Source organism: Maylandia zebra, linkage group LG1 (assembly GCF_041146795.1).
Source record: "Maylandia zebra isolate NMK-2024a linkage group LG1, Mzebra_GT3a, whole genome shotgun sequence".
Classification (NCBI taxonomy): domain Eukaryota; kingdom Metazoa; phylum Chordata; class Actinopteri; order Cichliformes; family Cichlidae; genus Maylandia; species Maylandia zebra.
The window spans coordinates 7,030,481-7,056,126 of NC_135167.1; the positions used below are offsets into that span (position 1 = coordinate 7,030,481).

The 25,646-nt window shown below is 38.6% G+C and overlaps 1 protein-coding gene across 3 annotated transcripts in view; it reads left to right on the forward strand.

Annotated features, from left to right (window-relative positions):
• Nucleotides 1–10,785: 10,785 nt before the first annotated feature.
• Nucleotides 10,786–25,646, forward strand: part of ntrk3b (neurotrophic tyrosine kinase, receptor, type 3b) — a 224,195-nt gene continuing 209,334 nt past the window's right edge. For 2 of the 3 annotated variants that reach the window (XM_004539756.2, XM_004539758.2), the window contains exon 1: nt 10,787–11,419. In XM_004539756.2, coding sequence (XP_004539813.1) covers nt 11,178–11,419 — 242 coding nt within the window. In that variant the 5' untranslated portion in view covers nt 10,787–11,177. Of the gene's footprint in view, nt 11,420–25,646 lie in introns of all 3 variants that reach the window. The other variant, XM_004539757.2, reaches the window with a different exon arrangement.

Genomic DNA, 25,646 nt, shown 5'->3' on the forward strand with positions numbered 1-25,646 from the left:
TTATTCACCTGTAAAAAAAAAAATCATACAAATATACATGCAAACTACCAAGAACAATGTGGGTAAATGATTTAATGGCTTATTAGAAAGATTAAATTTTGACTAAAATGTAACAGAAACAGTGCAGTGTAAGAAATGTCAGCAAATGAATAACAGAGAAAAAAATTAGAGAAAAGGTTTTTATTGACTTATGTTGTGCAGAATACGCTATGACAAAAGAGACTATTAGCTGATCTAAGCTCAAATTCCTTGTAAGTAATACTGAGAGCCGATTTGGAGTTACAGCATCAGAGATTGTGCTTAGTGAAAAATGTACAATAAGATATCAAAAAGAGAAGATAAATCAGCAAAGAACCAGGAAAGCCAAACCTTTTACATGATGTTTTTGCTTTGTTTTGTTTATGGATCTGGGCACAGACAATTTGAGATTATGGGATGTCAGCTGCACTCATCCTAACAGTGTATGCGACTTTTGTTTAGCAATTTCTGTAAATGTGCTGCTGTCTTATCACTTTTTCTACCAAGAAGATCACAGAGGACTTATTTTAAACCAGGCTTTTTCATAAAAGAGAAAAAAAGACCAGCCCAGAAAAGAACCATTGTGACAACAAGAAAGTTCGACGTGCAAAGTAGCTACAAAGGAGAAAAAAAAGAAAGAAAAATATAAACAGCAAAGAAGTTTTATTCTGGAAAGGCTTCAGTCGGTAGCCAGCAGGGTCAGACGCCAAGCCAACAGAGATCTTTGACAAACTCCTTTTTGAGTCAGTAGTTTATTCTGCTAACAGACAAACTGAGCTGCACAGCTTCAGGGCTTTAGTTTAAAAAATTCCACATAACAGTCCTTCCTCCATGGACTCGATATAACAGCATTTTTCAGCTGTGGAGGAACTATTGTTTTAATTGTTGCACTACTACCTGTAGTGAGACACAGCTCATAGGAAATGTTTTCCAGCTACTCTCATCAGCCATTAACATCACCCACAATCCTCACGTCTAGTTTAAAATCTTTATGCGTTGTAAGTCAAAGGCAAGTGCAAGAAAAGTGCACTATTTAAATACTGGTATTTAAACTCAACAGGGGGCAGGCTTTGTGTTTCTACTTTATTATGATACTCTCTAATAAGCCAAAGTACTTTTCTGCACTATTTAAAACTACCACTTGACTTTGGTGACCACTTATACTCACACCGTGACTACCTTCATTTCCTGTGCTATGACTACAATATATTGTAATTTCTGAGGTCCCACTTGAAAACTCTCAAGCACTTATCAATTTCTTCTTTAGCTGCAGTGATGTGAAAAAATGCTTTATTGAAGCAAAAAGGTTATCCAATACCAAAATCACTAATTTAAAAAAGCAATTGCCCCCATGAACTTAATAGTTGGTTGTGTCAACAGCAGCAACCAAATACTTCTGATAACTGGAGACCTGGAGTGTCTGACATTACTTTACAGGGATTTTGGCCCTGACGTCTTTGCAGAACTGCTTTAGTGCTCCCACACTGGAGGGTCTGTGAATATGAACTGCTCTTTTCAGCTCCCACAACACCATCTCAATGGGGTTGGGGTCTCGACTTTTACTAGCTGCTCCACACTTTAATCTCATTTCTTTTAGGCCCTTTAGAGGTGGACTTGCTCCTTTGACCTCATGTTCTCCTTCAGGATTTTTAGTCCGAATTCATGTTTCATGTTTCCCTGAGTTATGGGAAGTCACCGTGGTGCTAAAGCAGTAAGGGACCTTTACAACATTACAGTGCTTTCTTCTTCTTTTACTGCTATGATGTTCTTTCTGTGGAGTTGTGTGTTTGGAGTATGCCAAAAACACCTGTCAGTAAGCTGAACTGCTTACTGACAGGTGAGTCAAAAAGGCACTCTTTCTCAAAGTTTAAGGGTCATCGCTATCCAACATGGCAAAATTTAGCTGAGCCTCAATATTTTTCTGAGTGAGCAACTGGTTTTTGTCTTGCTGCTCTCCTGTAGAGTCTTTTTTGCCCAGTTTCTATCACAGTGGAGTCATGAACAATGACTTTTTCTCTGATATTGTAAGGTCTTTACCCTGCAGTACAAAGTGCCTTGAGATGACTAATGTTATTAATGGGTGCTATATAAAAGAGATTCATATAAATTGCCCTTTATTAAAGTGATAGAGGCCTAAGTTCCTTGGATGTTTTCCTTGGATCTTTTGTGACTTTCTGGATGATGTGTTCTGGAGGAGGTCAACTACTTATTCGAAGGTTCACTGTTTTTTCAAGCCACATTTCTAGATCATGTCTCTCCCTGAGGATCTGTGGAGTCATAGAGCATTAGAAATAGCTGTTTTACCCTTCACAAACTGGTGTATTTCATTCACCTTTGTCTTTGTTTCTCTTTGCTTTTCTTTCTTTTCTCTTAGTGGTAAGAAGTTTCAGCCAACTTGCTTTTGGAGAAGTAAATTGGCCTGGGTATCTATAATAGCTTTGTTAGTACTTTGTTGGATTGTATTTAAGGATCTGACATGGTTTAGTATCAGAGATACAAAAAAATGATAAGAAATTACGATGGCCATAAGTGTATGTGCCCTGTCATTTATTTTCAAAATCTTACTCAGATACCTTGAAAATAATGGGTTACAGTACGGAAAAGGAGGGAAAAAAGCACAGCTTTGATATTTAAATAGCATTATGTTTTAACTCAGTATCTAAGACATAAGTGTCTGACCTATACATAGTAATTCCACATGGGGATGCTTCTATACATATTATGGGGACCCCGAAGTGTCATCCCTACCATGCACACGCAGCAACCATTAAGTGGTCTTAAGAAGTATACCCTAAGGTGACTTAATGGAAGTAAACATTATGTTTTTCAGTTTCTTTTATGTGTTCAAAAGGAGAAATGCCAATAATACGTTTTACTAATACTGTTATTATTAGCTTCACTTTGCCAGGAATTCCCATTTAGATGAAAACTCTTTTACAAGAAAGATCTGGCTAAGTTATCAGACATGAGTCGTAAACTCAAAACAACTAAAAAATACTCCAAATACAACATAATATATGAAATAAAAATACCCATAACTTTACCATTACTCTGACTCTGTAAACATCAATAACCCACAAACGTCAAAACAGAAAAACACATTTTTGAGTTGAGGGGGCTTTACGCAGGAACTATCTATACATCCTCTTTAACTTCCTACATAAAAGCACAGATCTAGAGATGTTTTCCAGAGTATGAATTTATCAGCTAAAAGATGCTTTTTCTAATTTATGCAAGTCTGTGAATATGAACGGAACATGTGCAAAAAAAAAAAACCAACTTGGTTTTTATAGCAATGTTCTGCTAAACTTTAAGACTTGCCTACTACTCCTTTCTTTGTGGTACAAGAGATCTGAGGGCATGTCCTCTTTTAAGTTGCTCAGATTGGAGACATAGCAGAACACTCCCACAACTTAATTAGTCTTCAACAAGTCCATGCTCTGCTCATACAGCCCTTCATCTTCAGCTAGACTCTTTGAAGACTGTACAGTTTCATTGGGTGTTTCATTCTAGCAGACCAGCTTAGCAGTAAAGACGTGTAGGAAGTTTATAAATGGTTGATCAACCAAAGCTTGGTTTTGTTGGAGGAAGTAAGATGGAGGCTTTTTTCCAGGGTACGTCTCCTCTGTCACCTGGTTGGCCTTTTTAGTGAGAAGTAGGCCACAGCGAAGATACAGGTTTTATAAAATCTATCAACTGCTCAGAGAGGTTTAATGGAACAAGAGAGTGACAGTTCCACTCATTCTCATTCATTTGGCAACGGAAGGCTGTCATGTGTTTGATAAGGTATTTCATGAATTTTTTTTTCAAACTTCATTAATGGAAATATTTCAAAGACAAGGACAAATAGAACTTCAGGATGGAATCAGGGGATCGGGAGGCATCTAAGGAGCCAGCCACATTTTCATAGCACTCTGGATGACACTTGAAAAGACCATTCTCGAAGGGCTTTCATATCTGTTTAGTTTTTTAAAAATGAAACTTCATCTTGGATTAGGTCAAAAAGACTATGACAGGTGGTTGTCACAATCAGCCGGCCTTGTGACAAAAAAATCTTTTAGAATGCATGAGACAATTCAAACAGAGCTTTCAGATTAACTTTAGAAGAGATTAAATGTGACAAAAACAATTTCACTTTTTTTAAACATAAATGATACATTATAATAGTGAAATTGTAAATGAATAAATAAGTTAAATAAACCAAAAAAAAAAAAAAAATGCTTTTTAGCATAATATTTATTTTAATTTTTTTTTTCCTTACTTTGGATTAGTTTGAATTTTTTATCTATTACTTTTTCTCTTTTATTGGTGTATGGTTGTCACTCAGTACATAGTTTTCCCCTTGGACTCAATATACTGTGAACGTGATACAAATTGATTTTGACGGGCAAAGTTGAAAAAAAGGTGCACTTGGTTTGCACCTGTATGCAGCACTAGCTCAGAATGGGACATGGGAACACTTATAAAACGGATTCATTTATAAATTATAATTGATCAAAATGAATAAAAATTCACAAAAACACACTGAATGAGCACATTGAACTGCACATCTCTGGAATGGTTATTCACTTTTCTGAAGATCATCTGTTGTTGCTGACGTTTATTTCATATTCTGTCGGCTATTGCAGCTTATCATCTGTATTACTACTAATAATGATTAATTTAAATATTTAAATACTTTGGAAAAGCATAACAGCCTAGTTTCAATGTAGAAAAGTAGTGATTATAAGTAAAGTTGCACAATGAAAATTGGATTTGTGTGTGTGTGTGTGTGTGTGTGTGTGTGTGTGTGTGTGTGTGTGTGTGTGTGTGTGTGTGTGTGTGTGTACAATCCAACTTCTTTACATGCAGACAATGCTGTCTCTCACCAATAAAATTGTGCATTAATTTAATGTAAGCTGTGTCATTAAAATGAGGACAAGCTGTGTTTAATGTTGTCTTCCAGAATAAACTAATATTGCTTGACTGTTTTGGATCATTAAAATGTGGTAGCAACGCAAATGTAATATTATGTCAGAGTCAAAAAGTGTCTGCCCATTTCCATTTCTGTCCAGCCTTCCTAAAACTCAAATGACCAACTATCAGAAGAAGGAGAGAACCAAAAAGATATGTCTCTTCAAACAATTCATAATGTTGTGATACATTTTTCTTCTAGTTGAGAAAAGGAGCTTTTGTCCTTAGACAAAACTAGTGACTTTAGATTGTGTATTTGAAAATGAAGTAGTTACACCCAGTAGTGGAAAGTAGCAACAACATTTACTGCAGTGCTGTGCAACTGTTAAGATATTTTTTCCAAGACGAGCCCTCCCCATAAAACTCTTTGCCATTTATGCATATAGAGTACAGTCTGCCAGGAGTCAGGCAATCAGCTTGAGCTCCATTGCATTATACACACATAACATGCCTCACTCTCCTCAAATCATATATCAAACACACCCTCTCATTATAAGCTCCAGAAATTCCCATCTATACACTCATAAGTATACAAAATTAAAGTTTGGCATCTGCGCCAAACTCCTCCTATATTCTTTCTGCTGCTGTAATAAATCATTTCAAACATAAATGATCTGACTGAACTACAAATTAATTAGTAAATTATTATTAAATTCCTGGCCTATCATTTGTCACACAGTGAGCCTATTTGTTCGGGCCTCTGGACTGTCACAGTGCCTAACAATCATCCTTGACTACACACAATAAAACCACTGACAGGTAGAGTGAATAACATTGATCATCTATTTGCAAAGCTATGTTCTGCTAAGGATTCCTGTCTTTCATGTTTATGCCATTGACGTGTACCACCCACTGCCACAGCCAGTGGCATTCCCCAGTGTCAGTGGTCTCCCCCTACAGGACAATACCCCCACCACACTCTAAAAGTTGCTCAAGACTCGCTCTAAGGCCAGGGTACATAAGGCCTGGGGACCAGAATCTACCTGGCAAAGACTTCAATCCAGCCCATTGGATGGCTTTGGAAAATAGGAAGGAGGGCATATATTTTGGACTCATACTACACCAAAGTAATTAAGTTATAGATTTCTGTATTTTAAACATTTACTTCTTACAATTTAAGCCAAAGAGCCACACTGAAAGATTTTTTTCATCTACTAATACTACAGCAGAATTTCTTTATCATGTAGATAATGTGAAATGCACCCTTTAAAATGTTCTTCTTTTTCTTAAGTGTATAGTTTAATTTCCCTTTTCTGTGACAGAAAGGGGAGTTTCACTGGTTCGGCCCACATAGGATCATAGGTAGTGTGCTATACGTGGCCCATGATGTAAAACGAGTTTGACATCCCTGCTGCTCTAAGGACATCAGGTCTTTTTTCACTTCGAGGTTTTGATCCAGTTTCCAGACTTTTAAGACAGAACATCCTTAAGATATCCTGAAGCAAGTGTGATCTACTGAGGCCCAACAAAGGAACCTAAAGAATGCGCTGCCAGTGTCCTAAAAGCCACAGGACACCCTCAGAGGTCATGTGTCTTTTAAAGATGTTCAAACAATTTTCATTTAATCTCACAATGTTTGGTACGATGCTGCATATGATAATCCATCAAAATTTCTAATTTTGTAATTATTCCTCCAGCAAATTTTATGTAGGAGGAAAACTTTTCATTTAAGTTGATATTATAAAGAAATGCAGATAATACTTCCATACTTTGACTTCTTTGCTGCCTTCTTCAGATAAAAAAAGTTAACTCTCTGGTTTTTAAACTATGTATATGTAAGTTGCATATTTGGGTATGGGCGGTTGTATAATAGAGAATTTTTTTTTCTAAATTGTTATGTTGAATTAAAGCTTCACAAACCAAAAGCCAAAACACACCGAGTCAAGCTGGAAAAACTTCCAAGAAGGCTTTTATAATGAATGCTCCAATGTCTGGGTTGTAGTATGATGAGTCAGTGGAGACGGAAGGAGCAGAATGAGATGTTTGGCAAAGCTAATGCTGAGGGAGCAGGAAGACGACGGACTGATGTCTGAGGCTTGGCTAATGTGGAGTGAAACCAGAGTGAAAGCAGGTAGGCAGGTGGAAGTTACAGTAGTGGAACTGGAATGGGAACGCAGAGCTAGGCTGGCAGGTGATGTCATTAAGAAGCCTAAAAGCAAGAAAGCAGAATTAGACAGAATTAGATGCACATACACACCCACACACACATGCACAAAACTGACTGAACTGAGTATCTCTTTTAGCCTACAGTAGTTGGCAGAACAATCTGGTGGGAATGACTGTAGAGCCATGATAGATCTCCTGTGGGGTGGTGATTAATGGGCTACAGGTGTGTATGCTGATCGAAGCAAAGCAAGAAATGCAGGAAACTAAGAAGCCACACCTCCATGCAGAAACACACTTTTTTAAAAATTCCTCAGTTTGTACATTCTTAATATCTTTCCTCAGTTCTTCTCTTCATATCTTTTTCCTCTTAGACCAACAGGAGAGGCAGAGGGAGAGACATGATGGAAAAGGAGTTCAGGGTAGGAGTATAATGTAATATTCTTGCTTCTGTGGTGTGGTAAGTTTATCTATAATAATAATAATAATAATACATATACATATACATATACATATACATATATACATACATACTTTCATGCATTTGATGTGAAATGAAGACAAACAAGGGCTAACAATAAAGCAAATCTATAAAGATTAGTTTTCAACAGCCACTTGAAACAAAGCACTAATTCTGCCAGCTTTACAGGCTGAATGAGGCTCTTCCAAAGTTCCAAAGAGCTACAATCTTAAAAGCATTGTTGCCTCTGGATTTCAAATCCAGATAAGATGATTGGAAAGGTTCACCATTTGAATAAGGTCTCAGCAGCCCTGACATATATAATATAGGTGCCTGACCATATGTAATTAGCTTATGTGGTTAGGCTTAACACAAATGTACAGCTGTGTATCATCAGCATAGTAATGATAGGATTGCTATGCTATGGTTTAAGTTGTTACTTAGATTACATTTGGTCCAAGGACTGAACCTCGGTGGACCCCGAGGGAAGGAGGAGCAGATTTAGACATAGCTATTAATATGAATTCAGAATTGTCTGTCAGATATGATGAAACCCATGTGAGAGTAGTGCCAGAGATGTGACACATGTAAATAATTTGTCAGTTACAATGTCATGACCATTGGTGCCAAAGGCTGCAGAGAAGCAAAACTAAAATTAAATATTATAATTGAATAGGAAAATCATTGGTAATGTTTTGATGCGTGCTCAATCATCCAGGTAAGTAAATCTCCAAAGGTTGATTCTGTTCATCTGGACGTAGCGTTTTCAGTGGGAGAAACGTTTCATCACTCATCCGAGTGACTTCTTCACTCTCAGCTGACTGCAGGTTTCCCCAATCTTATAAACAGTGCATTTGCATAATGACTGAAAATAGCACTGCTGGAGGAACAATGGGCTGGGAGGTCAATTCCTTCATCATAATTATACAAATTCTCATGACCGTTGATCAACAACCACTGATCAAAGGCCACTTATCAATGGCCATGTATACCATTCACAGAGAGTTTGGGAATGGCTGCAATCACAGCATTGTAAGATGGTGACAGATGTACCCTTAGGCCCCCTCCTCGATTCAGAGATGGTCTTTCCCTTTTCACGTAAATGACCTCCTTGACTCCGCGCTCAAACCAGCATTCCTCCCTGTTGAGGATGTGCACATCCTCATCACTGAAAGAGTGTCCACTGGCCTGTAGGTGTAAATAGACTGCAAAGTCCTGGCCTGACGAGGTAGCTCTTCTGTGTTGTGCCATCCGCTTCGCCACAGGTTGTTTGGTTTCCCCGATGTATAAATCCTGGCAATCCTCCTGACACTTAACAGTGTTAAGTGTCTGTTTGTGTTGGGAGACCCGATCCTAGGGGTGGACAAATTTTTGGTGCAGCGTGTTTTGGGGTTTAAAAGCCACAGAGACACAGTGTTTAGAAAAAATGCGTGTCAGCTGTTCTGATACTCCTGACACACACGGGATCACAGGTTTTCGCTTAGGAACAGAATCAATCTTTGGAGATGTAATGTTTAAAAAATATGGCATCATCTGTCAGTTGTTTTGTTAGCTCAATCCCTGCTGTATTTGTTTTGTTTTTGTTTTTGTTTTTGTTTTTTTTAGATGCCATATTAAGGAAACAATAGTCATTACACTAAAACATGCTGGGTATATTATTAAATTAAATTCACATCATAGCAGAATGTAATAAGATACATATACTGTATTTTTAAATCACACTGGTATACACATGGACAGTGAAAGGCAGAAAGTTCCTTTTCAGCCATGCAGCTGATCATCTTGAAAAACTGAAACTTGCTCATAGAAAGGAACATCTAGGTAGAGTTCTCCTCTTGCCATGGTTTGTATATTCCAACAGTGTTTCACACCTCTCCTTGATTATAGCTCCTTCAGAATGTTTCCTATCTCCTTTCTTCTCTCTCCTCCAGATGCAGTTTAAGAATCCTTCAACCTGGCATAACTGAGATTGATTTCCGGGTCACAGACAGGAGTACGACGGCTGAGAGGAGAGACAAAAAACAGAGAAAAAACAAAAGCCCACAGAAGGGGGCTACAAGACAGACATTGAATTTACAGGGAGAAAAAGAGTTCAGTGAGAAAACAAAGTGAGAGGTACAGGGCTAAAAATGAAATCCGATTTCTAGTGTCAAATTCTGCATCACTCCAAACTGTAAAGCTCAAATATACAGTTAAATTAGCAATAAAGCACAAATCATTATTTGAGTATATACTCAAGGTAGAGATTCTGTTTAATTATTCTTATACAATTTGTTTACCTAAGGGGTAATTGTTTCAACCTGCAGTATTTTCCAATAATGTGGCTCTAGTGGCTCTGTGAATCTTCAACTGGGAAAAGCTATCAAGCTGGATATTTCAGGAGACTACATTCTGTGTTTACCTTTAGTCAGACACAAAAGCAAATGTTTAAAATGGAAAATCAGAGAGCTGTCACTACTTGCCCAGCTGCTGATACTGTTTTGTCTGAGTCATAGTTTCTTTCTCTCGCTAGTATGAGCTATAGAGCCATAGTGGGCGCGTGGATGGAAAACAGCCATGTTGAAATTATCCTTCAAAGTCACTCAGTGACTCGTTTGGGATGTTTGAGCTTCACTGTGCAGAATGATGTACTGCAGAGTTTGACACTCAAATGCTCTTTTTTACATCCGTCGGCTGAAAGTGGAAAGTTTCTCCTAAGTTCACCTAAAATGTGACTTTTGGTGAACTTTTAATGCCTGAAGGAGTTCAGCTTGACTGATGAATGCTTGCATATTCATAGGTTCTGAATTTTTTAGTCAGGTGGAGGTGTAAATGCCATTTTAAAAATTTCTAACTAGCTATGTGAAGATTTTTAATGTAAAAATATCCGACAAAAATGACCATTTTAAGTGCATTGGGTGTTCTTATACAGGTAATCCTCAGTAGCTTCTTGGGGGAAATGTTTTGGGAATTCTTCCAACAAGTGGGTCTAATCTTATCTCACGAATAAAAAAGATAACATAAAATAACAATAAATAATTTATCTATCAATCCTCCAGTAAAATCTCTTGCAATTTTTTTGGACAGAATCAGCTTATCGCCCCTGCATTTTTACTTTTTAAATCTTATATCAGGCTACATGTTGCTCTGTAGTCCTGCAATCCTTGTATAGTGCAGTTGTAATCACTGTTGATTGCATGCAGTTTCTGCAGGTGTCAGTATGACTGTAGCCGGTAGGAGGGACTTGATGCTCCAACTTCTCATTTTGTGTCTCTCTGCTCTCTAGCCAGTCGTCCTGGTCCTGCTTGGAGAGAGGCGACGACGACATCAGAAGCACGGCATTAAGGGGAACACCATGCATCGTGTGCTGTCAAGACGAGTGGACGCTCACATTTTTTCGCTTTGTTGTTTTTGATTTGCGTTATTTTTGTTGCGTCTTTTCTTTCTTTCCTCCCCTCCTCCTCCTTTTCACCCAATCTCTGACGCGCAAGGACACTACAGCATCCATCCACGGCAGAAACGCTCGCATAGAGCATCCTCTGTATAGACGCACCAACCATCCTCCTCCTTCCTTCCTCCCACTCTCCTGCTCTTCTCTTTTGTCGTTCTGTTCTAACCCAGAGGACATCGGGACCTCTTCTATTTCCCCACTTTGCCCGGAGACATGGATCTATGGTTTCATTCGATCCGGATTTGCTGGTGGAGGGTTTTGTTTCTGATGAGCATTTTCCAGGACTATCTGAGCTCCATGCTGGACTGCCCGCCGACCTGCAGCTGCTCTCAAACAGAGATCTTTTGCAATAAGTCCGACAACGGCAGGTTTTTCCCTTTACTCGCCCTGCAAGATACTGGGAGCAATGGGACCAGCGTTGACATAGCGGAGTTATTCAAAAACATCACCTCTATGTAAGTACATTGTACGGATTGTGCCGTGCGTTTCGGAATCATTGATTGATCCCATTCCCTGTATGTTGCTTTCTTTGCATTGATCCGACTTGTTGGCTGATATTTTTTTTAATTCTTAGACTTTTTACACTTCTATTGGTCTCCTTAATGCCCAAAGATCCCCAAGCCATATTTGATAAATGGTCTTGAATGGAGGGTAAATGCGCTTGTTTTCCCTCACGTGCCCAATTAGTCAAATCACTTGCAGCTTAGCAATAAATTGCTCGGTCTTGAACCTGGGCAATGAATGTCGAATGTGTCTCTCCCCCCATCCCTAGTGTGTCCCCATAAAGTTGCTCCTCCGCAGCGGCACCGCAGGCCTACACGTCCAAATGACAGAAGGATGTTGCGGAGAACCTCACATCACCCATCCGCTTGATTTCCGTCGTCATGTACAGCAACTGTTCTGACAGATTGTGCTAAATGAAACAGAAGTAAATGGCGCAGTAAGGTCAACCAGTTACATTTTGAGCCCGCATCCTCTGAGAACGACGCGACCTGACAAACTTTATTGTGTCCAGATTATGCGGAGCGGATTGGGATGTGAAAACGTCACTTGTGGCTTTTTCTCTCCTTTCCACAGAGATGGACATGCAGAAATATTGGTTTCATAAAGGCTTTGCTCAAAACAGAGGCGCTATGTATGATGACGGCAGACTACCCCCCCTCCTCCTCCCTCTCCTCTCCACCACCACCCACCCACACACCCCCAGAAGTACATTCTCATTCTGCATCCTACACCCCCTCGCTCTCCTCTCTCTCCCTCTTTCTCTCTCGCTCTCTTTCCCTGGCATCGATCCTCCCTGCTAACATCAAAGCTTTCTTTCTTGAAAAGTCAGGGGAGGAAGAAAAAAAAGCCGAGCTCGGGCCTTAAATAAGACCTCTGGTGTCGATGAAGCTGATTTGCATATAAAGTAAACATCTCCCGTTAACGCACTGGAATTCCCCGCACGGTTTCCTCCGCGTCGTCTTACGCCACAAAGGACTTTTGCTGTCATCAGTTTTGGTATCCCGTTTACCCTTTATCCGTCTGAGGCAGACAACTTATTTTGTGACACGGTTCATCGCTTCCCCGTGCCGCTAGAGGGTAGCCTGGTACCCTCTATAATCTGGGAATCAAGTGCTGTCTTTACAACACAGGAGTCATTTACGTGACTGTTTTATCGGGGGTACTTTTTCTGTAAGGAATAAGCACAGGTTTAAAGCTCGGCTGTATTAAAAGGAAAGGAAGGAAGAAAGGGTCAGAGTTCACGGCGCACTAGTGATTAGTGTGACCCTCGAGTGACCCTCGTATAAAGATTTCCTTGCCGTGAAACCTGCTCGTTTCACATTTATCTCTCCTCTCATCCACTGAAGTCAACAACCTCTTAGATTGCCAGTTAAAAATGCCAAATATTCAGTTCATACCAAGCACAAAGTCACGCATTGATCGCCTTTTTTGCCTTTGAGAAAACCTAATGCAACTGACCCAGGACTAATTGTGCATTTCATGGCCCCTGGCCAGCTGGCGGCTTTTTTTTTTTTTTTTTTTTTTTTTTTTTTTTTTGGCTGCTCAGTATGGATGGCAACCTCCACTAGCACCACCAGCAGCTCAGTAACAGCATATCAGCATATACTGCCCAGTGTCACATGAGCTAACACGTCTGATTTAGCTGTGCATTCACACCACGCAGCAACAATAATTAGCTATTTAATATATAGTAATTACTTTGTATTCAAAGATTGTAATCATTTATGTTAAAATGCTACAGCACAATCATTTATAGCATCTCTACAAACATGTATTACCATAAATGATGTTCAAAGCTCAATGCTAATTTATTATCTGGCCAGAAGGTGTGACCTTAAAAAATAGTAACTGGTGCATTGTAATAAAGAGCACTCAGAGACTGCCACATAAAATCCACGATCCCTTCTCTTTGCAAGTGGGGAGATACATGTGTTTTGATGACATGAATTCTATTTCATTCATCTCAGGAAATATTCAGAGGTGAGGGGACAATTTATGGAGATAGAAAGCTAGAGTGAGGGCTCCTAGCTGGAACTGTGGAGGGGATGGGTGGGTGATTGGCCAGCCAAAGAAAACTGCCAAGTCCAGATAATAGTTTTCCCAGTTCTCGCACATTAGAAATTCATCACAAGAGGCATCACTACTTGAAGTGGATAAGATAAGGCCTTGCTGTTATGCTTGAGGGGGAAAAATGGTTCTCTGAGAGCAGCTGAAGCATTTGACGGGTTTGTGTAAGTGTGGCTCTGAGCACAGGTGCGTATTTGTTTTCAAAATCCAATCAGCTTTTCCACCTCGAGTGATGACATTTGGTCTCATTTTGTTTTGTTTCTTCTTCTTTTTTTTCTTTCTTTTTTTGCTGAAAGTGTGGTTTGTAAAGGAGAGGCTAAAGTGTCGGACCAATCTCTATGGTCATTACTGCGCTGTCAAACTGCTAAACGTCTCCAATGTATACTTGGAGAAAAATCACCCTTGCAACCTCCCCATCTCTTGCGTACTTAAGCTGATCCTTAAATTCAACAATGCATCCATGCAATCACTGTCATTACTGGAGTTGTTGCAAAGCGCTGAACTAAAGCCGTATTTCACGGCAGACATTTTGGCTTGTAATTGCAGGAAAAGCACAGACTTCAGTTATATTAATGATGCGTGCATTGCACTTAGAGATGATCCTGGTATTGTGCATGCTGGCTGACTAGGACAGCTTATAGGAACCTGTATTGTAAATGGATAATTAACGATGTCTTTAATTCCATGGACGCTTGTCCTGCTGTGGCACAAAATGTCTGTTGTGAAAAAAATCTTTCAATCAGTTTGCCACTGTGAAGGTAAAAGTGTGAAAGGTCCATCTTTGATTGTGTGATAGTAATCAACCTATGATCTTGCTGCAGTTTCAATGGTAGTAGAAACGTATTCCCAGTCTTAGTTACAAACAGTTCATTAAGATATGAAAATGATATGAAAATGAAAACCGCAAAGCCCTAAAGTGCTGAAATGTGATGTCTGCTGTGCACAAGATAAAAGCACATCATCTGAAGATTTTTTTTGAAGCATCCGCTTTAACGAAACCGTTGGTATGATCTGAAATTTTACAGATAATTACCAAGTTCCCTATATCTGTTTGCAGTGTTCAAGTGTAGCATTTTACAATTTTCTACTTCACTTACTTAAACATGAGGGGAGAAAGGTAATGTTTTCCAGATTCTCAAAATGTAGTTTAAAGTTGAACTGCTTTTATATGGGTTTATGGCACTGTACTGTATTTTGCATGTCTTAATCCTGTACGGGTTTAGTATTTGTCCAATTCAAACATCTTTAAAGACATATAGCACATGTAGATTAAATAAGACGGCTCTGGTGTGTAGAAAAAACCTACAAAAAGATTTTTTTAAAAACCAATTTGACTCTTTCTCCTCTGTTAAAACAAAACTCTGCATATTTTTGTATTTTTGGCTTAAAAACTGTATAAATAGAGGTACTTCATTGAAACTTCAATTGTCAGTGAATAGTGATGAGCAATTTTAAAGTCAACCACCTAATTCTGTTTTAGTTCTCCTTTAGCCCATCTTTAGACACCTTCAAGTACAACCAAGACCTTTGTGTGTCCTGTGGTACCTGATACTGGGATCCTGGCAGCAAATAATTTCCCATGGGGTGAAACCCAGCAATTAAGATGTGGTTAAAAATACAATCTTTCGACTTGATAGAGTTTTACAAAAATATTCCACGAACTGTGTAGGAATTTAAAAAAATTTATGCACACGGCCTCATTTTCAGATGCTCAAGTATAATTGACAAACTAGCTAAATCTCGTTTCTTCCCATGAAATACTCTGCCAGGCCATTACTGTGGCCACATTCAGTTGCTGCCTTTTGGTGGGTCTCTCTGTGTTTAGTTTGGCATGTTTGGGTTGAGATCTGGTGTGTGACTTGGTCTTTGGAGAAGATCCCATTTCTTTGCCTTTAGAAACTCTTCGAGTGCTTTTGCAGTATGCTTTGAATCATTATCCATTTGTACTGTGAAGCACTTTCCAATCAGTTTTGCAGCATTTGACTGATTCCGAGAAGAGAGGATAGCCCTGTACATTTCAGAAATCAACTGTTTTCTTTAATATGCAATAAACACTATTGACCTCCACTGCCAGGCCTCCACACTCCACTCGCTGTACTTTTCTCTTCCAATCATTCTGGTACAAGCCAATCTTGGTTGTCCAACAATTTTCTTGGACACATTTTCCTGGTGAAGTCTAATCTGGCCTTCATGTTCTTGGGTGTAACCAGTGGTTTCATCTTTGTTGTAAGCCTTTTGTATTTCTATTCATGAAGACTGTCCTGATTGTAGACTTTGACCCTTGAGCATGTCCTTGATTTGGCTATCTCATCCACTTGAGTTATCTTATGGTCTTTTGGATTTGTTGGTTTTGCAGAGCTGGCCAGTGCAATGGAAAATGGCCTGTATTTGTATAGCGCTTTTACTAGTCCCCCCTAGGGACCCCAAAGCACTTTACACACCCAGTCATCCACCCATTCACACACACATTCACACACTGGTGGAGGCAAGCTACAGTTGCTTCTTTTTAAGAATGTACCAGATTGTTGATTTGATCTCTCCTAACCTTTTTGCTATCTCTCTGGTAGGCTTCTTTTGGTTTTTCAGTAAATGATGGCTTCCTTGCCTTGTATTGACAGTTTTTTGGACCTGATATTGAGAGTTCCAGTGAAAAACGAAATGCAAGTTCAACACTCGAAATCAATTCTACATCTCTTATCTCCTTAACTATTCCTGGATTTGTAAGAGAACAGGCCACACCTGGCCTTCATGGTTTTTTTATTTTATTTATTCAGTTACTTATCTTAGTATCTTAACAGATCTCATTTTAAGTAGTGTAGAGGCCTGGTTATTGTCGTGGTTGATTTGTGTGCCTAGAACTGTTCCTGAACAGTTTTTTCAATGTTTTGGGGTGCATCGTCTACCTTGGCAGACTATTGACTTGTAGTGTTGTAGTGTACCATTAACTGGCTGGGACCCACCCAAGGGTCCTAAATAGAACATATCTTTGTAATTGTGGGATTTTTCTTTTTTCTTTTTTTTTTTTTTTGAGATTGCAATTTTCCATTAGAAGCTGCATATTACGCAGTGATTGAGAACGCGTTCCTATGGCACAATTGTGATACCATTTTTATTGGAGGTCGAGACTATAAAGCTGATAAACTGTGTATAATTGAATTTCTTCACAAAATAGCAGCAAAAATCCCTTCAGTTTTTCATGGATAGGTTTCAAACATCCACACGGAGATTTAAAACGTGTAATATTTGTTTTAATGTCACACCATATCATGATGTCTTATGATGTCATTCAAATGCACATTTTATGATGGGTTTTTGTTTTTATTGCTGGCAGTCATGTTGTCTCGTGTGAACGTAAAAAATCCAACATCCTCTATTTGCCTTTGAAATGAGAAGCCTCTTCCACAAGTATTATAGCATCAGCTTCTTTAATGTCAACTCTTTCTTCAATCAAAGAGATTTATGTGGATTGTAAAATTGCCATCTGTTTATCTGCAAACAAACTGTGAGTCCCGCACTCTTAAATGATTTACTGTTTATCTGCTTTGCAAAATGCAGCTTGAAGTTTATCGTTTAATATCTCTGAAATCTATAGGAATGTGTGTAGTCTCATTTTCAAAGTCGAAAGCCCTTCCATCATAATGTTGTGTTTATCTTTATTAATCTCGTTACTTGCAGCAGGGGTCACTTTTAAATGTAATAAGCTGCCATCTCCAGTATTTATTTAAAAACTTTATGTGGATACTGCCTTCTTACTTTTTCAGTTTTTAAAACAGCACGGCTCAGCTTTAAACTATCGATCTTTGGACAACTTCAAGTACACATTTTCTATGAAACCAGCTTACAGATGCTGCCAAAGAAACCTGAATTATACAGCAAGGTCTGCTCAGGTGGCTTGTGTAGGCTGCAAGTGTCCCCTGGTTCAGACACTGTGTGTTACTGCATTACATAAACTCAGCGTTTTCTCTACCTCTTGTAGCTCATGTGCAGCCCACAGACTGTGTAACTGTAGCCAATAGCAACTTCAGTCCAGATATATCCGCTACAGAGATCTTGTGTAAGGCTTCTGAATGGGAATTTGATAAGTGAACATTTGTAGATTTTTATTGAAATCGTTACAAGTGGAGTATGTTCTGTTCAGCTGAGCTTTTGGAGTATCAGTTGAACCCATATTGAAAAAGATCTTGTACATTGAATCACCTGTTTTGAGGGGCACTCCAGCATTTTAGGGTTTGGCTTTCCATTATGTTGGAGGACTTAAAGAATGATTAAAATCAAAATCATAAGCAACGATCTACTAAATTTTAGCTTGTACTACTAGTTTAGCTCCAGAAATAGTAGAACATCCGTTTCCCATATTACAATTTCCTATTATGTTTCATTAGACCTTTGCTAAATGTCGTGTCTCTGCTTCCAGACTTACTGACATTTAATATTTGTCTCAACATTATTATATCAGCTTTCACATTCTGCTTATATCTCGTTGTGAGGAGTAAAGTAATTTTTAAAAAATGGATAGAAAAGAATGTTTTTATAAAGTTTGCATTTTTTTGTCATGGTCAGTGCATTAGGACTAAACGTTTAAAGCAGTTTGTCCCAAATCATTTGGTACAAGACATCAGTTGTTTATCACCTGTGAGCTGCTAATACTATAGACGCTTGTAGGTGCTCAAAAAAGGTAAATGCTCAGCACCCACACCCAAAAACCACAATCTGCATCACTAGGTAATATAAACATTTGAAACAAAAAAGAAGGTGTACATCTTAGCAACATAAGAAATTTACAGGAAAGATCAACACATGCACACTACAGATTGTTCTCAAGTTAGCGCAAGCCTGAAATTGATCTGTTTACAGGATATGATAGGGCAGTTTGTATGAGTTTCACTACTTTGGTGGTTCCAAAGTTTTCACCCTGCCACATTCACAGAACTGCAACCTGTAGCTATTAGGGTTATGTTATGCTGATTTTAAGAAAAAATGTATAATTTCCTTAATTTTATATTTTAATATTTAACTGGATTAACTATTACAGTAATAATAGTTAATAATTAGTTAGTAATATTTTTTTGCTTTAGTGATATATACCACAAGTTTATTTTTCAGCCTTGCAGCTCAATTTAAAGAAGTAGCATTAGTAAAAGATAAGAACAATATCCATGATGGGAAACATGAGAACTAACAGGAAATCAAATGACGTTTTAGACATTTTATAATGTTGTCTGCTTTATTTTATAAAAGCATCCTTGAATACTACAGTTGATGAGTTTCAGATGTTTTAAAAATTACTTTATATTTATGTCTGTTTGGAAAATGGTAGATGACTACCTGTTTCCAAGATGCAGTAAGCTGGAACAAATGTCATAGGGGTTTATAACTCCCTGTAATACGGAATGTCAGATGTATGCAGTGGCGTAGAACGGTACACACCTTCCTTCTCACTGAGAAACTCCTACCTTCCTTCCCCTCCTTAATTCTGTCATATTTATTCATTACCTTTGGACGTTACTCCTCTTTACCCACTTCTTTCTCTTTGTTTTCTTTGTGTTGTGATGTTTTGATGTCTGTTTTTCTGATGCCCAGTTCAGCTGACTCTGGTTGTAATTTTGATTTATTTTTCTTTGTCATGATCATATTTCACTTTGAGGTTTCCATAATATTGATTTTGTTTTATTATTTAGGACTGAGAATCATTTTACAAGCTTGCTGAGGCTTCTCTTTGTGATCTGTGTTGGTATAATTTGAACACACAGTTAAATTCTGCCTAAACTTCTGTTATTAGCATATGAAGAACAATGAGCAGAGATTTACACCTGACACCAGCCTTGGAAATCTACTCAGCAAATATCATACTGTATTATATTACCGCACCATTTCTGCACCGTTACTCCCGATTTCTTCGCAAAGTGGTTGATTCATTGACTCATGATTCAACAGTTGATTTTTAAAATATACATATTAGCATGTATTCTTTAGGCTTACTACTTATTCCCAAACCTTCCTTTCTCCAACCTTTGTTTTATATTACATAAATTAGGCAAAATTATATGAATTTAAAATATTATATGAATTGTTAAATATACTGCGTACATTGTTTATTTAAATACAATAAATAAAATAAAATAAATAAACTGTGCAGTATGGAGAAGAGAAGACAGAAATGTGATATCTGAGTCTTAAAAAAAGTAAAGCAAAAGTACTCTTACGTCATTTTCAGTAATATTAACTACACTTTTTTTTTATTACCATTTGAAAATAACCATGACGATTTAATGAATCACTACAGGGGTCTCGCTTAATACAGTTCCTGGCCACACTCTAGACACAAAATTTCACAATTACAAGGATCAAAGTATTAGTACAAGCAAGCAAGCAAGCAAGCAATTTATTTATATAGCGCTTTCAGATCAGCCACGAGCTGAACACAAAGTGCTGTACACTTGACATGCCAAACATGATACATTGAGCATGTTAAAAAAAATGAGAAAAATAGTAATAATAATATAAGATAAGTAATATATATATATAAACACATTTAAAACAATAAAATCAGCACATTAGATTAAAACAATAAAATCAGGGTCAGACTGTGTCATAAGCCAAAGAGTAAAAATGAGTTTTAAGACGTGTTTTAAAAGTGGACAGTGAAGGGGCCTCTCTAATGTGCTGGGAAAGATTGTTCCACAGATTAGGAGCAGCAATAGAGAAGGCCCTGTCCCCTCTGAGCTTCCTCTTGGACCTGGGTACCTCCAGGAGCAGCTTGTCAGCTGACCTGAGAGACCTGGGGGGTGAGTAAGGATGCAGAAGCTCAGAGAGGTAAGTTGGGGCAAGACCATTTAAACATTTAAACACAAACATGAGAATTTTAAAATGAACTCTAAGATATACAGGCAGCCAATGGAGTGAAGCCAGGACGGGAGTTATGTGCTCTCTTTTACGAGTTCTGGTTAAAAGTCGTGCAGCAGAATTTTGGACCAGCTGCAGACGAGAGAGAAGATGCTGACTAACTCCACAATATAGTGCATTACAGTAATCTAAACGACATGAAATAAAAGCATGGATTACCGTTTCAAGATGCGGCTGAGATAAAATAGGTCTTATCTTTGCCAAGCGCCTTAGATGATAAAAACTGGACTTGACAGTACCCCTAATTTGACTATCTAATTTAAAATCACTGTCCATCTTAAAACCCAGGTTTGTAACAACAGATTTAAAATACTCTGCCAGGGGTCCCAAATCAATAGCGGAGGGTTCACAAGGTCCACTAGGACCAAACAGAATGACCTCAGTTTTGCTGGAATTGCATCTTAGAAAGTTTAGGGACATCCAAGATTTAATGTCTTCTAGACATGCTAAAAGTGGCTTAATAGAGAAGGCATCGTTCTGCTTCAGAGGCAGATAGATCTGACAGTCATCAGCATAGCAGTGGAAGGATATTCCATGCCTTCTGAGGATGGCTCCCAGGGGCTGTAAATATAATGAAAAAAGCAGAGGCCCTAAAATTGAGCCCTGCGGGACCCCAGACTGAAAAGTGGCAGAGGAAGACTCATACCCTAAAAAGTTAACACTAAAAGTTCTGTCGCAAAGATAAGACCTAAGTACAAAATAACAGAAAAAATGATCACAAAAACTACTAAATTAAGCTCTTACAGTATAACAGTGTGCTTGCTGTTGTAGAGGTGTATAATATTGCTGGCAATGTTCTAAATGGCTTTAATTCCCCACTGCAGAACAAGGCTGTGCATGTCCAAGACTAGTTTGTTTTCAGTTAAGATAACTGCTATCACCTGAATAAGAATCTATCATGGATTTTTTTTATCAAGTCTCTTTAAAAATAAAGTCACGTGACTGCTGATGATCCTCTGCAGTGTTTGTTTGTTTGTTTGTTTGTTTGTTTGTTTTGTTTTTGCAAGCAACATTAAGAAGATTGCAATATACCTTCAATTGGGTTTGGGGCTGACACTATCCCAGCTGACACTGATCAAGAGTCTTGGGTCCAGTCTGGACACATTGTCATCTCACCCTTCATGCTCAAATCCACACCTGCACCCATTTTTTTCAACATGCATATCTTTGCACTTTGGGAGCAAACTGGACAACCCAGAGAAAACCCACACAGACGGAGGACGAACATGCTAACTTCATACACGTAGGCCCGAGGCATGTTAGGACCCTGAGCTAAACCATTGCAAATGGTCAATATAGAGATTTGCTTTTTGGTGTTTAAAACAGACGCACAAAAAACGGTGCATAATAAGTGGCCTGGTGTTTGATTTAAGAGGCTGCAATCTGCCCACTCAGCTACAAAAATAACTTCAGTATTTTAAAAGCAATTGCTGCAGTGGCTGCAGCACTCGGTGAAAGTACAGTAGCTGCAGCATAGATGCAACAAGGAGGACATTTTGTCTTCTTTTCACAAGGGGCCCATTCAGATTATTGCTCTGTCATCAGCTATGAAATGTCAAATGAAGCTGTTTGCTTTGGGGGTTTAGGTGATCTGACAACCTTTAAAAAATCGTTTTATACCTTCAGGCCTGCTGTATGATCATCAGCGTCATTACCATTGATGCTGTTTAACCACCCAGGGCAGAGTTGCTAACACACGTCCTGCCAATTGGTCCTTACGATACAGACCCCCTGCTGCCTCCGCATTGCGAGGCTCACCTCAGGCAGTGCACGACAGGCTCCTCTGTTATAAGCATATCATCAAGTTTGCATGAGCCTGTCTTTGTGGAAAGTAGGTCACGGCTGCCATCTGAGAATTGGGAGGAGAGAGCGGCGCTTTCGTTCAGATCCTCTGCATGCAGAGTTTCTGTGAGAAGACCCGGCCATGTGGCTGACCCAGCTTCTCCCACGCCCCCACCACCTCAACTCCGGCATCTGCAGGCAGCCCTTGCGCCTTAAAAGATGCATACTAATGAAGCACCTTCCCCCGCTTTAACAATCAAAAGATGCATTGAGGATAGAGGGGTGAAAAAATACTGAAGGCTCTGCTGTTTTAGCCAGGATTAGAAAAACCCTTTAAAGCCTTGCAGCAGCGTTCCAGAGGCTTTCTGTTGACATTTAGTTGAGCTTCTGTTTTCTATACAGCAGATTATGATTCAGTGTCACCACTGTGTGCAACAGTTTATGATGTCAAACTTGTGAGATCATCTCTCTACCTATTTAAACTGAAATTTGTTCCAAAGTGGTATTTTTTCCCCCTTTTTTTTAAATCAGTTTACATGCACTGCTTTTTGCTGTTTTATTTATTCCTAAGGTTGCTTTGTGAATGATCACTTGTAAGGAACGCTTATCAAGCACCTGCTCCTCTCAGATATCTACTTATGAACACAAGACAAGTCAGTTTTATGTCTAATTAGGTAACATGAGCTTTACTGAAGCTTTATTACAGTTAATCATGTTTAAACATGGTATCTGCAGGCTTAGTGAAGCTACATTGAAAGCAGCATTACTGCTAATTCCTTCTTCTGCGTGATATTGATGGATGATTCATAGTGTGGGGAGTTTGTGTGATGGTGGCGGCTTGGAAACTGTCTTTTTTACTCTCTGTCTCTCTCCTCTCTCCTTGGTACTTCTCTAACCACACACACACACACACACACACACACACACACACACACACACACACACACACACACACACACACACACCATTCATTTCCTTAGAGATAACCTCCTCCCAGGTGAGGATGTATGTCTGACCCTCGCAGTGTCCATCACAATGTGTCGGCTCCTGTAGAAATGCCACCTTCCTTCCTTTTCTCCCGGAACCCTAATAAGGCTTCTGCTTGTTATTCATGTGGGATGTTTAGTGTTTCAAAAAACATCAATCATGTATTATCAAGTAGGATGAGTCACCCCACTGTCCTCCATGTCAGCGATGACTGGCAGAGCTGTGTGAATAATGCAGCTGTCTCGATTCTCACTGAGCTTCAGCCATGTTGTCCTACACGGTGCGCATGTTGATGGGTGCTATTCAACACCATTCTCTCTCCTCTTTTGTGAAAAGGGAAACACTTATTATTACAAAGTTCTACTTTTAAAACAACTTCTTCATCTAAGTCCATATTTCATTCATCTGCTGTCCTATATCGTTTGAAATTTCACCCAGATGTGTCTAAGGAGATTCACTTGGAGGTTCGAGCTCATCTCAGCTTAATACTAGAGTAATCCTTATTTTAGTTATGTTTATTTTTTTGGCATTTTTAAGGCCACGGCATTTTGGTAAGCTCTAAATGGGCAAAATAGTTTTTTATTTTCATTACTTGTTGAGGACTTGTTGGCTCTTTTTTCCTGACAAAGCACACCAGTATATTACCGAGATAAGCGCGCAGTGAGGCGCCCTTTCCTGCCCGCATCTGTCCATCAGTTTTCTCTCTGCACAAAACAGTGAGATGTGTTGAAGGCAATATGTGTGCTAATGTTTGGTTGGTAAACACTCATAATGAATTATTGGCACTGCAATCTCGGCTGTTTAGCTTTGACTACCGACGTCATTGGCGGTAAGGACATAATAAAACACAGCAGCACAGATGTTCCCTCATATTTCCCACAGAGCAGAAGCATGCACCACAGCGGCTTCTTTTTATCGATCGCCTAAGATGGTCTGATATCTGTATTTGCTCTGTTCTGTAGAGTATCGGTATTGCACTATATCAAACTATTATGGACCTGGCACACCATTCCGCCATGCTCACCAGTTATTCTCAGTGAGCTGAAGGCTCGGTAGCCACCCAGGAGTTGAGTACCAAGAGGGTTTTTTTTAAGACCCCTGACAGTGCTTTGTGTGGAGGCTGATGAGAACACATTAAAAGTAAATGGCCCACTGAGACTCAGCTCTTCCTCCTCCTGGCTCCCTGTTGCTGTAATGACCTTGTTACTCCAATCAGAATATCACAGTCACTCTCCATCTTCTCTCTTGGACTTAAAAAACTCATCGTTTTAAGAAGCTCCTGACATCACCCTCTCTTAGTGCTGAATCACATTTCCTCTCTCATATTTATCTCCCTTCTCCAATATGCTCTCTTTTTGAAGCATAAAAACCCATAGCCGTTATTTTTGATATTCAGCTCCTTCAGTGGTTCCTGTCCCACACATACGCCAGTGTGACAAAAACTCTACAAATTAATAGAAGTTTGTGGATTTTGTTAAATTCAAGTGGAGCCAAGCTAGCTTGTATGCATAACTAATCTAGGTAGCTACTTGCACCTTCATCTCTATCAAATATGTCAGAATGTTATCTGTAATTCTCTGCAAGAAAGAAAACAAGTTTCTTTACTGTTAATCCTACCAAATTAATATATTATATATAGATAGATAAAAGTCAGACTCTGAATTATGCTAAGCTACGTTAGCCTGCTATTTCACTTGTAATAGTCATCAAATGTAGCGTAACCAATGTTATTGTGGCTCTATATAATTTTTTTTAATCTAATTTTATTTTATTATTTTGATAAAAATAATTAAGACGTAGCCAAGCTTGTGTCTTCTCCTGTTAAGTTTAAGTTAAGTTAATTAAATCACACAAAGACAGAAAACAAGACACTTTCCTGTTAATAAGTAAATATTTTTTTCTTGGATAAAATGTGGCTTTCTTTTGTGAAAATGCTTCTAGAGATTACTTCATGTAAAAGACATCTTTTCCTTCAGGCTTTCTAAAACTGTTATGTTGATTTTTTTTTTTAAATTGCACTGTAAAAAGATAATTTAAGGTTCTTTTATTTATTTATTTTTTGTTTATGTTTGTTTTTTATTTTAATACGATGAAATGTTACTAAAATGGAAAGCAAAAAGAATGATAGGGGATTTATTCAGGAAACTGCATCTCTCAAACTTGCCCTTTGTTATTTGCTTAGTAATCCGGATTATAGTTATTCAGTTGCATACCAAAATTATGAAATGAATTGGGAGGGAGAGCATTGCATTGTTGAAGGAGCTGAATGGACATATTTTTGCTGCTGCTATGACTCGGATTTTCTTTAGAGATGAAGAAGAATGTGAAAGCAGAGACTTCTGCATAAGGATGTCTGCTGAAAATTGTCTTGCACGTGATTAATAATCTGGGACATGGGATATCTGAATTAACAAACAACCTTGTAAGTGCAAATCCACT